At 40.4% G+C, this 13,553-nt stretch overlaps 1 protein-coding gene across 1 annotated transcript in view; it reads left to right on the top strand.

Moving 5' to 3' along the window:
• The first annotated feature begins 441 nt into the window (after positions 1-441).
• las1l (LAS1 like ribosome biogenesis factor) overlaps positions 442-13,553 on the top strand; it is a 37,635-nt gene continuing 24,523 nt past the window's right edge. Inside the window, exons 1-6 of the mRNA XM_055643593.1 lie at positions 442-684; positions 2,346-2,471; positions 5,231-5,300; positions 8,513-8,594; positions 11,293-11,442; positions 12,911-12,957. Of these exons, the coding sequence (XP_055499568.1) occupies positions 518-684; positions 2,346-2,471; positions 5,231-5,300; positions 8,513-8,594; positions 11,293-11,442; positions 12,911-12,957 (642 nt within the window). The 5' untranslated portion in view covers positions 442-517. The remainder of the gene's footprint in view (positions 685-2,345; positions 2,472-5,230; positions 5,301-8,512; positions 8,595-11,292; positions 11,443-12,910; positions 12,958-13,553) is intronic.

Genomic DNA, 13,553 nt, shown 5'->3' with positions numbered 1-13,553 from the left:
TATTTCTATGTAAGTGGCATGGTAGTGCAGTGGTTGAGTTTCTGAGAGAGTTAGATAGAGCTCTAGGGGCTAGTGGAGTCAAGGGATTATGGGGAGAAGGCAGGCACAGGTTATTGATTGAGTTCTTTTCTTTTTTCTCTTTTTTTGTTTTTATGGATTTATTGACATTTGATCTGTTCAATTAATTTAATCAATCTCTGGAAAGCACTTTGGTTCAAATACTGGTTTTGTTGAAAAGTGCTATATAAATAAAGATTATTATTATTATTATTATTCTTTTGTCTACCTTCGATTTTCCAGCATCTGCAGTTCCTTCTTAAACAAGAACAATCGTCATCAGCCCCGGAACCTTCTGTCTCCGACAACTGCGTCCACATCGGACCCATCTCGGTGCAACACCGCGTGGCCGTGCAGAGACCACCCTCGCCCCTGTCCCCCCGTCTGCCTGCCTCGTTGGCGCTGGGCCGGGCCGGGTCGGGTCGCACCCCCCGCTGCCGCTGCTGCCGCTGCTGCTGCCATGGGAGCGAGAGCGCGAGCGAGGGGAGGAGGAGGCGGCGGGAGGCCGGAGCAACTGGTGGCCTGGATCAACCGCGCCGAGTGGGACCAGGTCATCGAGTACCTGTACTGCGGCGACAGCAAACTGCAGCGGCAGGCGCTGGACAGGATCTCCGCCTGGAAATGCAGGTGCGGGAGGCTCGGCTCGGCTCGGTCAGGTCACTCCTGTGGTGATGGAAGGCACGGGCTGGGAGAGAGAAGACTCCGTTAAGTCGGGGTGACTTGGACCTAAACCCACACAGATCATTTTGCAGGCTGATCACAAGTGATAGGAGCAGAGTTAGGCCATTCGGCCCATCAAGTCTACCCCACCATTCATATCATGGCTCTCATATAAACATAGAGAAATAGGTGCAGGAGCAGGCCATTCGGCCCTGCACCGCCATTCAATATGATCAGGGCTGATCATCCAACTCAGTATCCCATCCCTGCCTTCTCTCCATACCCCCTGATCCCTTTAGCCACAAGGGCCACATCTAACTCCCTCTTAAATATAGCCAATGAACTGGCCTCAACTACCTTCTGTGGCAGAGAATTCCAGAGGTTCACCACTCTCTGTGTAAAAAATGATTTTCTCATCTCGGTCCTAAAAGACTTCCCCCTTATCCTTAAACTGTGACCCCTTGTTCTGGACTTCCCCAACATCGGGAATAATCTTCCTGCATCTAGCTTGTCCAACCCCTTAAGAACTTTGTAAGTTTCTATAAGGAGACAAAAGTAGAGGGGGAGAAGGGGATGGGTGACGTTTCGGGCGAGACCCTTCTTCAGACTGAAGTTTAAAGTTTGAAGAAGTCCATCTTTGGTTTAAACCAGCATCTGCAGTTCCTTCATACACACTAATCTATCTCTCCCTCCCAACCCCATTCTCCTGCCTTCTCTCCATAACCTCTGACACCTGTATCTTTGGATGTGCTGAGCCTTGCACATGCAAGAAGGGCCTCGACATGAAACGACACCCATTCCTTCTCTCCAGCGATGCTGCCTGTCCTGCTGAGTTACTCCAGCAGAAAACAATTCTGAAGCTAAATTTCTCGTTTAAAAAAAGTCGCAAACCATACGTGGGTTTTGAATTACATTTTACTCGGATGCATGCCAAGGAATGGCATAATTGTTAGCTGTTAATTGGACATAATCAACCTCAGCAAATTGACAATATCTTTGAAAGGGAGTTGGTGTTTAAGCTGTCAGGACATTTTATTATTTGCCAAAATATACATCTCAATAGCATAATGATAGAAAACTTACTTTTCCATATACTCGACCAATTTGCTCACGCCGAGTTGGTGCAGCCCGGGGTTGTCTGAGTTACTTAAAAGAGATAAAAGAACTGTATCATCTGAGTACATTAGAATATATTGATTCGGTGTATCTGTACGACAATCATCAGTATAAAAGGTAAACGGCATAGCTGAGCTCACACAACCCTGGGGTGCCCCGACGTTGGTTGTGATGGCAGATGAAAGGGTGTGCGCAGAGAAATGGCAGATGAAGTTTAATCCGGCCAAGCGCGAGGTGTTACTCTTTGGATGGTCAAATGTAAAGGGAAATTATACAGGTCATGGTAGGACCCTTAACAGCATTGACACTGATGTACAGTTAAGTACTGTAACTCCCTGAAAGTAGCCATCTGAGTGTTAAAGATGATGTATGGTATGCTTGCCATGATCGGTCGGGGCATTATAAGAATCAGAATGACACGTTGAAGATTTACAAAACTTGAGTTAGGCTGTCATTAACATTGGCAACTTATTTTATGACTCTTGATGGCAGTTCACTTTTTATTTCTTCAGGTATGGCAATAGCACCCCACTTGCTGTGGAATGCACGGCAAACCTAATTCTTTGCAAGCTTCATGATCACGCAGGGGAAACTGCATCCAGTGAACTGGTACTCTCGTATGGGCTTGCTCTTGTCAGGTAACATTTGTTTTTTTTCCCAAATGGAGGTTTTTAATCTTTTTGATATAACCTTTTTTACAAGTTGTCTGCTCTTCCATTTTCTCTGCTGTACACATTGTTTCCTTGCATGGGGTAAATTTTGTCAGTCCCAATAACCATTCGGTAATTTTCCCACTGATCTTTCTTCATTTGAGAAAGTCTTTACAGAAAATGGAGACCGGTCATTTTCCATGATGAACATCTCAGTGGATGGTGACTTTGATCTTGCCTTTAGGTTTAGGCTTATTATTGTCATGTGTACTGACGTACAGTGAACAACTTTGTTTTGCATGCTATCTAAACAGATCAAATAACTCGAAATACACTCAAGTCAAACAAGTCAAGTACAATATATGAAACAAAAGCAAAGATAAAATGTGCAAAATATGGTTCTCAGCATTGAGGCACATCAGTTTCTTAGAAAAAGTCCAATGTGATAGAAGTGAATTGAACAGTACCCTAATGTATGTAGATAGGGTGGTAAAGAAAGCTTTTGGTGTGCTGGCCTTTATAAATCAGAGCATTGAGTATAGAAGTTGGGATGTAATGTTAAAATTGTACAAGGCATTGGTGAGACCAATTCTGGAGTATGGGGTACAATTTTGGTTGCCTAATTATAGGAAGGATGTCAACAAAATAGAGTACAGAGGAGATTTACTAGAATGTTGCCTGGGTTTCAGCAACTAAGTTACAGAGAAAGTTTGAACAAGTTAGGGCTTTATTCTTTGGAGCGGAGAAGGTTAAGGGGAGACTTGATAGAGGTCTTTAAAATGATGAGAGGGATAGACAGAGTTGACGTGGATAAGCTTTTCCCACTGAGAGGAGGGAAGATGCAAACAAGGGGACATGACTTGAGAATTAAGGGACAGAAGTTTAGGGGTAACATGAGGGGGAACGTCTTTACTCAGAGAGTGGTGGCTGTGTGGAATGAGCTTCCAGTGAAGGTGGTGGAGGCAGGTTCGTTTTTATCATTTAAAAATAAATTGGATAGTTATATGGACGAGAAAGGAATGGAGGGTTATGGTCTGAGCGCAGGTATATGGGACTAGGGGAGAATACGTGTTCGGCACGGACTAGAAGGGTCGAGATGGCCTGTTTCCGTGCTGTAATTGTTATATGGTTATATGGTATGGAAGAACCATCTAGACGCCTGACAACAGAAGGGAAGAAGCTGTCCCAGAGTTTGGTGGTGCATGCTTTCAAGCGTCTGTACCTTCTGCTGGATGGGCGTAGGGATACCAAGTAGTAATCGGAGTGGGACAAGTCTTAGATTATGTTGTCTGCTTTTCCAAGGCAGCTTGAAGTGTAGATGAAGTAAGTGGTGGGATACTGGTCTGTGTGATCGACTGGGCTGCACCTGCAACTCTCTGCCATTTCTCGCAGTCTATTGACATTTGCCGTTATCATCCATTGTGTTACGAGCAAAACTTGATTGTCGTATCTTCAAAACTTTCCCCCCCCCCCCCCCCCTCCCCTCGTATCCCCCATACTTTCCCCCCCCCCCCCCCCCCCCCCCCCCCCTTCTAGCAAACAAATTCTTGGGATTATTTTTAACCCAGAAGCTTTGATCAGTTAACCTCATTCAGACAATGAATCAAGAATGAAATTTGTTGATCAATATGATTTGGTTATGCTTCTTTAGAATTGGGCAGGACTATTAATATTGTTTTTGTGTGTTTTACTGTAGTCTTTTCTAATTTAAAATTAAGTTCATATTAAGGTTGAAGTGGATGACTCGGTGCCAATTTAGATGTGCTCCATATTTTTTATCTCGTGTATGTTCGTGAAAATAGATTGGTTCAATAGAACGGCTTAATTTCAGAATACTTTGGGCTGGGATAATTCGGGGGTTGTCATGGTTTGTGGAGACGTAAAAGTCGAATCTTGAATATGTCCATAGAAAATTTAATGTTCCATTCCTCTGCCAACTAACGCTGGAACAGAGCGTTATAATGTTCAGGATTTCTAAACGTAAACAGTGTTACCAAAGTAATAAAAGGTCAGATTTCTTTTGTACTTCTCCATAGTATTTGTACATGATTTTAAAATTAAAAATGTCTTTAATTGCTTCCAAACTGGCTGAGGCATCTGTCTATTGAACCTGCATTGTTAGGGTTCTTTGGGATAACTTGCATTGCAGCCTAGTATAAACCAAACAGAATGTGGAATGTGGTTGTAACATTCACCACCAAATTCACTGGTGGGCTTTTTTAAGCTGTATCCAGTAGCTAAGAATGCTGCTGCTCAGTCTAGAAGCACGTTCAAAGTAAATTATTATTTTTTACATGAGCAATTGTATAAGAATTCTGTATTTGCTGCTACCCAAGTTCATATGTTCTAGGAGCAGAATTAGGCCATTCGGCCCATCAAGTCTACTCCGCCATACAATTATGGCTGATCTATCTTTCCCTCTCAACCTCCTGCATTCTCTCCATAACCCTTGACATCCTTACTGTCAATCTCCTCTCCACCTTAAATATATCCATTGGCAGTATGATTTTAAAAATTGGGCAATTGAATTGTGAGTGTTATTATGGGACAGGTGGGGATGGCAAAATGTAATTGGTGAAAAGCTTTTGGTTCCAATTTATTTGGTAATGCTAATTTAAGCATTGATTGGCACATCTGCATGATGATTGTAAGGACTGATCACAAAACTTGTCGCTGCAGTAGAATTTTTTAGACCATTTTACTAATTGTTTAGAATGGTTAACCAAATTTGGATAATTAATTTGTAGGTTTGTTAATCTGATTACTGAAAGGAAGCAGAAAAGATTTGTTGTGCCTTTGAGACGTTTGGCAAATGAGGTGAGTAATGTGATTTTGTATACATTTCATAAATATCACTAAATGTTTGTTTCTCTTGAGTCTGATTATTTTAACTAGTATTCTGTAGCCTGGCTTCAATATAAAACATAAAAAATAGGCAGTGGAGACTTCATGCCCAGTCCATCGTTCAATTGAATCATAAGTGATCTTTTATTTCAGTGAAACGTTTCCTATATTTGTTGATTCCTTCAATATGCAAAAATGTGGCTTTTATCATGAAAATTCTCAGCTAAATGAGCCTCCTCATACACCTTGGACAAATAATTCAAAAGATTGATTGCCCTCTGTGAAGAAATCTCTTCTCATCAGAGTCCTGAATGACCAATCATTATTTTGAGACTGAGTCCGTGTTCCAGATACTCTACTGTAGCTGCAGAATGTGTTCGCTTTATCATTCCTGTTAAGCCCCGCAAAAATAAAATTGTTCCAAGAAGAAATCTCTGATTCTTTTCCTCTTGACTCCAAGCATTGGCCCAGTCTGCTTAACTCTGCACAAAGACAACAATTTGTTAAACAAGGAATCAGTCTTGTGAGCCTGTGCTGCACTACCTCCAGTCTTTAAGTAGGAACAACTTGAATGTACAGTGCCCTCCATAATGTTTGGGACAAAGACCCATCATTTATTCATTTGCCTCTGTACTCCTCAATTTGAGATTTATAATAGAAAAAAAATCACACGTGGTTAAAGTGCACATTGTCAGATTTTATTAAAGGCTATTTTTATACATTTTGGTTTCACCATGTAGAAATTACAGCTGTGTTTATACATAGTCCCCCCATTTCAGGGCACCATAATGTTTGGGACACGTAGCTTCATAGGTGTTTGTAATTGCTCAGGTGTGTTTAATTGCCTCCTTAATGCAGGTATAAGAGAGCTCTCAGCACCTAGTCCTCCAGTCTTTCCAACACCTTTGGAAACTTTTATTGCTGTTTATCAACATGAGGACCAAAGGTTGTGCCAATGAAAGTCAAAGAAGCCATTATGAGACTGAGAAACAAGAATAAAACTGTTAGAAACATCAGCCAAACCTTTGGCTTACCAAAAACAACTGTTTGGAACATCATTAAGAAGAGAGCACTGGTCAGCATACAAATCGCAAAGGGACTGGCAGGCAAAGGTAGACCTCCACAGCTGATGACAGAAGAATTTTCTCTATAATAAAGAAAAATCCCCAAACACCTGTCCGACAGATTAGAAACATTCTTCAGGAGTCAGGTGTAGATTTGTCAATGACCACTGTCCGCAGAAGAATTCCTGAACAGAAATACAGAGGCTACACTGCAAGTTGCAAACCATAGGTAAGCAGCAAAAATAGGATGGCCGGGTTACAGTTTGCCAAGAAGTAACTAAAAGAGCAACCACAGTTCTGGAAAAAGGTCTTGTGGACAGGTGAGACGAAGATTAACTTGTATCAGAGTGATCGCAAGAGCAAGTATGGAGGAGAAGGAACTGCCCAAGATGCAAAGTATACCACCTCATCTGTGAAACACGTTGGTGGGGCTGAAGGAACTGGCTCACTTATCTTCATTGATGATACAACTGCTGATGGTAGTAGCATAATGAATTCTGAAGTGTGTAGACAAATCCTATTTGCCTCAAAACTCATTGGCCGGCGTTTCTTTTATATGCTGCAGAGAAAACTGAAGGGGAATAGCCCCCAAAACAAGCATAAACTAAAGATGGCTTTGAAACGCAGACGTCCATGAATCACAAACGTCAAGCAGTCATTGCATGCAAAGGATATGCAACAAAATACTAAACATGACTACTTTCATTTACATGACATTGCTGTGTTCCAAACATTATGGTGCCCTGAAATGGGGAGACTATGTATAATCACTGTTATAATTTCTACATGGTGAAACAAAAATGTATAAAAATGTTTTTTATTAGAATCTGACAATGTGCACTTTAAGCACGTGTGATTTTTTTTTTTCTATTATAAATCTCAAATTGTGGAGTACAGAGACGGATAAAAAAAATGATGGTACTTTGTCCCAAACATTATGGAGGGCACTGTATACAATATTGCAAGTACGGTCAGATTTGGACTAGTTTAGTGTCATACATGAGGGCGTAATGAAATTCTTTGTTCACACGAAGCTTGTATAATATACAAACACACGAATGATAAATCCAACAATAACTAAATGAGTACAACACAGCAGAATGGTGCGATGATTGCTGTGCAGCCTAATGTAGTGCAATCAAATACAAAAGTATATTAATGGAAGGACTGAATGAGATTGTTAAGACTAAGGATCTGTGGCAGCATCTCTGTGAAGGGGACGTGAAAGGGATTAATGGTTAGGAAATCGGATAATAGAGTGGAAGAAGCTGTTCTTAAGTCTGGACATGTAGGCTCTCGGGCTCCTGTACTTTCTCCCAGAAGAGAGAAGAGAGAAAAACTAATTGTAAAGGTGTCAGACATTCTTGATGATGCTTCCAACCGCCCTGTTGCATGTAAAAGTGAATGATAGACTGGATGGGAGGAAGTGATGAGCATATGATGGGCTGTGCTGATTTCAGGCAGTCAAGATGCCTTACTTGGACGTGGATCCCGTTAGCAAACACTAGCAAACCTGTAAACGTTTGAGGGAATCCTCGCGGACATGCCAAAATGTTCTCAGTTGCTCAAGAACATAAATATGCTGATGTGCTTACTTGATCACTGCACCAATCTGAATGGACCAGGTCTGCTGGTGATATGAATGCTAAGGAACCTGAAAGAACCTGTCTACCATCCTTGTAGCAGATCTGTTGATGAGGACAGGGTTATATTCATCACTCCATGTCCCCCCCCCCCCCCCACCTCCCCATCTATCCACTTCCTTAGGTCAATGCTGACATTAAGGCCTAGGTTGTTCTACCACCATGACAGATCTCTTTCCCATCATTGTTATTGATCTGTCCAACAATAGAGGTAACTTGCTCTTGTCCCCATTGCTTTAATGTTTACTAATATGAGTGCTGGATGGTGTAGTAGGTTACTGCAGATGCTTGGGATTAAAAATTAAATCCTGATTTAATAGGTTTGATGATATTTCTGGTTAACCACATTATTATGGATACTTTCCACCTAACGTAGACAATGTGAACAAAATTTTGTTTTTAATTTAACATTAATGAGTAGGCTGAAGTGAAATTGATCATAGCAGAAATGTCTACCTTTTTTTTTTTTAACTTTTAGATGAATATACCAGAATGGATAGTAAATCTCCGACACGAACTAACACACAGAAGACTGCCCACATTAGGGTGGTGCAGGAAAGGTAATAACATTTTCAATGTTTTTCATTTGCTGAACATGGCACTGTTTAAACATGTTTGGAGTGGCAGGTGGATACTGAAGAGTCAACAGGAGTCAGGAAAGTGTGTAGATAGTAGTTTCTGGGAAGTGGTCACATTAAAGATTCAGTTGGATAGATTGGTGACTTTCAGCAAAGGCAGACACGTAGTGCAGGGAAGAAGGACACAAAGTGCTGGAGTAACTCAGCAATTCAGGCAGCATCTCCAGAGACAAAGGATGGGTGACGTTTTGGGCCGGGACTGAGTAATTCTGAAGAAGAACCCTGACCCGAAATGTCACCTATCCACGTTCTCCAGAGATGCTGCCTGACCCGCTGGGTTACTCCAGTATTCTGTGTTTATCTTTGGTACAAATTAGCATCTGCAGTTTTTTGTTTCTACTAGGTAGAGTGTTCTGCGGCTATCTTCCCTCTTAAACATACAGTGCCCACCATAATGTTTTGTACAAAGACATATCATTTATTTATTTGTCGCTGTACTCCACAATTTGAGATTTGTAATAGAAAAAATCACATGTGGTTAAAGTGCACATGGTCAGATTTTAATAAAGACTATTTTTCTACATTTTGGTTTCACCATGTAGAAATTACAGCTGTGTTTATACATAATTCCCCCCCATTTCCGGGCACCATAATGTTTGGGACACGGCAATGTCATATTAATGAAAGTAGTCATGTTAGTATTGAAGCCAGTACCTTCAGCAGCCATAAATGCCCAGGCACCGTGTTTCACAAATGAGGTGGTATGCTTTGGATCTTTGGCAGTTCCTTCTCTCCTTCATACTTTGCTCTTGCTATCACTCTGATATAAGTTAATCTTCATCTCATCTGTCCACAAGACCTCCTTCCAGAACTGTGGTCGCTCTTTTAAGTACTTCTTGGCAAACTGTAACCCGGCCATCCTATTTATGTGGTTAACCAGTAGTTTGCATCTTGCAGTGTAGCCTCTGTATTTCTGTTCATGAAGTCTTCTGCGGACAGTGGTCATTGACAAATCCACACCTGACTCATGAAGAGTGTTTCTGATCTGCAGGACAGATGTTTGGGTTTTTTCCTTATTATATTCTTTGACTTTAATTGGCACAACTTTGTTGAGTCCTCATGTTGATAAACACCAATAAATGTTTCCAAAGGTGATGGTAAGACTGGAGGAAAGACTAGGTGCTGAGAGCTCTCTTATATCTGCATTAAGGAGGCAATTAAACACACCTGAGCAATTACAAATGCCTGTGAAGCCATGTGTCCCAAAAATTATGGTGCCCTGGAATGGTGGGGGATTATGTATAAACACAGCTGTAATTTCTACATGGTGAAACCAAAATGTATAAAAATACCCTTTAATAAAATCTGACAAAATGCACTTTAACCACATGTGACTTCTTTTATTACAAATCTCAAATTGTGGAGTACCGAGGCAAATAAATAAATGATGGGTCTTTGTCTCAAACATTATGGAGGGCACTGTATAGAAACTATGATCCTGGTCCTACAAGTCAGTTTGAACAATTATTTAGAACAAAATGTTTAAGAATTTTGTCCCTAAATGTAAGTTGAAGGTTCAAGATTTAAATTTCCATGTGGTCTGTCTAATGTTTAGTTTATTATCATTGTCCTGTGTACTGAGGTCATGTGTGTTGTCCAATCAAGGAAAAGACTACACATGATTACAATCAAACTGTCCACAGTGCACATATCCAGGATAAAGGGTATATCATTTAGTGCAAGATAAAGTCTAATTAAAGATGGTTCAAAAGTCTTCAATGAGGTAGATGGGAGTTCAGGACCACACTCTAGCAGGTGAGATGACAGTTTGGTTGTCTGATAGCAGCTGGGAAGAAACTATCCCTAAATCTGGAGGTATGCGTTTTCAAACTTCTGCACCTCTTGCCTGATAGTTGGGGAGAAAAAGGAGTAAGACAGGTCCTTAATTATGCTGGTGGCTTTGCCAAGGCAGCTTGAACTGCAGATAGAGTCCATGGACGGGAGCTTGGCTTGCATGATGGTCTGGGCTACGTCTACAACTCTGCATTTTCTTGCGGTCTTGGATGGAGCTGTTCCACAATAAAATGCTTTTGAAGGCATATCTGTAGAAGTTGGTGAGGGTTGTTGGGGACATGCCAAACTTCGTAAGCCTTCCAAGGAAGTGAAGGCGTTGTGTGTGTTCCTGGCCATTGCTTCAATATGGGTGGCCCAGGACGAATTACTAGTGATATGTTTTCATCAGAACTTGAAGCTTTCGATTATCTCTACTTTGGTGTTATCCATCCATACTGGGCTGTGTGTACTGCTTTGTTTCCTCAAGTCGATCGCAATCTCCTTTGTCTTACTGACATTGAGGGCAAGGTTGTTGTTTTGGCACAAGGTTACAGAGTTCTCAATCTCCCACCTGTACTCTGTCTCATCATTGTTTGATATCCGGCCTACTATGGTAGTGTTGTCTGCGAACTTAGAAATTGAGTTGGATTGGGTATTTGGTTGCACAGTCATGAATATATGAGGAGGAGGTTGAAAACACATCCTTGCAAGGCACAGTGTTGAGGATTATCGTAGAGGATGAAATGTCAACTATCCTCACTGAGTGGTGTCTAATAATGTATATTTTTTATAATGTATAAATTTTAATGATTTTTCGATGATTTTGTTTTTTTTATTTCTTCCTGAGGTTGTGAGTTTGTTTTGGAATGGCTGCGGCAGCAATATTGGAATCAACAGTTGGGGAATAATATTGTGGACACTTGGATCTTGGACTCGCAAGAAGAGGAAGATGATGAAGTACAATTACAGGAACAACTGAAACAGAAAGAGTTTTATGGTTTGTATTAAATTTTTAATTTTTTTAATAATTATTATAATTGCCCAGATTTCTTAATAGATTTTCCCCAATTTGTTTAATGACTTGGTACTCGTGCATTATGCAAAACCTAAATCAATTTAATTTAGTTTATTATTGTCACATGTACTGAGGTACAGTGAAAAGCTTTTTTGTTGTATATTATTCAGTCAGCGATAACTCTACATGATTACAATCAAGTTGTTCACAGTGTACAGGTACTATTTCAACTGTCCAGGCTCTCTTCTAAAATGGGTATTCTAATTTTTTCTATTTTTCACCTATTCCTACATTCGGCTGCCCCACCTAGACTCCAATTTCTCGCCTCATCCACCACCTATATTCCTGCCTCTGGCTTCACAATTTGCAACCCTTCAATCCCTTTGTTGCACACCTTTTTTTTCCATCTCTGGCCTTTGTCTAACCATCAAAACCAAAGATCCTATAGGATCTTTGATCAAAACCCCCCTTGCTTCTATTAACCTATTACCTGCTATGCTTTGCCCTGCCCGTGTTAGCTTTCTTCTCCCTCCCCCCCCACACACAATCAGTCCGACGAAGGGACTCGACCCAAAACCTCACCCATTCATTCTCTCCAGTGATGCTGCCTGTCCCTGCGAGGTACTCCAGCATTTTGTGTCTACCTTCCCAATTTCCTCCAAGCTGTTATCAAGTAACTGAATCATCCTACCACAACTAGAGAGCAGTCTATAACCACTACCGCATTGGTGACCCTTGGACTATCATTGATTGGATTTTACTGGCTTTACCTTGCACTAAACGTTATTCCCTAATCTATACACTGTAAATTGTAAGCATGTATTGTTTTTCCGCTGACTGGATAGCATGTAACAAAAGCTTTTAACTGTACCTCGGTGAACCTGACAATAAACTAAACTGTAAACTGTAAGTATGTGCACAGAAGGAAAATAACATTTTATCTTTAAATAATTGAGATTTCAGAATTTTTTTTTTTACACTGAAGTAAACTTGGCACTTACGCCAGCCATCACTTGGAAATACGAAATATTTTATTGATTTAAAAAAACATTGAATATTCATATCATCTTGCAGCCAAATCAGATGATGACTTGTTTTGGACCAGTTACCCAATGGCCCACAATATTCGATTTGTGTTGTGTTCAGCACAGAATTGTTTGGTTGCTGAGAGTTCACAGATATCTAAATTTCCTTTACCTAAGTTAAAGATCTCCCCCTCTGGGCTATAAATTTGGGCAAGCAATTTATTGATGAGGTAGATGAAGGCTGGAATGTGCTCTTTTCTCCCTGGGGTGAGAAAACATTCTAATTTGACAAATTTTCAATGTAAACAATAAATTTGAGAACTTGAAATTGCGATAAATTAGTGAAATATTTAATTTTAGAAAAATGCTTCTATTAAGTGTAATACATTTACATATCTAATAATTGTCCTTGTTTCTTTTCTTAGATAAAATCAGAGAGCTACTGACTTCCTATGAAAAAGAACAGTTCCAGGTATGATATTAATTAGAGAAGATTTGTATTTTCAATTAGATTTCAATAACTAAACTTTGCAAAACCTGGTAAAGTTAGATGTGGCTTTGCTTCACTTAAAATTGTATTTTTAAATACGTAAATGTTTTCTTGGTTCTGGGTACTTCTTGGTTTCTTGGTCCTCCAAAATATTCCAAATGGAGGTGGTGAATTTCAATTGGTTTAAAAGCTATTTATGTGACATAACTTTCACCTGGGGAGTTCTCCCATCTTCATGGAAATGAACTAATGACAACAAACTAATTTTTGTGAAAACAAACTTGCCTCACTCCAGATCTTTTGTTCTCCATGTGTTGTAAATATTTAGCTGAGGATTATTTGAAATGGGCAGGCAAAACATCTAATTGGTATATCCAATGCACCGTATTAGACACTAAAATGTTAAAGGTACACAAAAATGCTGGAGAAACTCAGCGGGTGCAGCAGCATCTATGGAGCGAAGGAAATATGCAACGTTTCGGGCCGAAACCCTTCTTCAGACTAAAATGTTAACCTTGATTCTGACTTCACCAATAACCAGAGATTGGGTTAGCTGAGCCAAGAATGTCGGAGGATTT

The sequence above is a fragment of the Leucoraja erinacea genome, chromosome 12 (assembly GCF_028641065.1).
Source record: "Leucoraja erinacea ecotype New England chromosome 12, Leri_hhj_1, whole genome shotgun sequence".
NCBI classification, from domain to species: domain Eukaryota; kingdom Metazoa; phylum Chordata; class Chondrichthyes; order Rajiformes; family Rajidae; genus Leucoraja; species Leucoraja erinaceus.
This window is presented reverse-complemented; position numbering and strand designations above follow the sequence as displayed.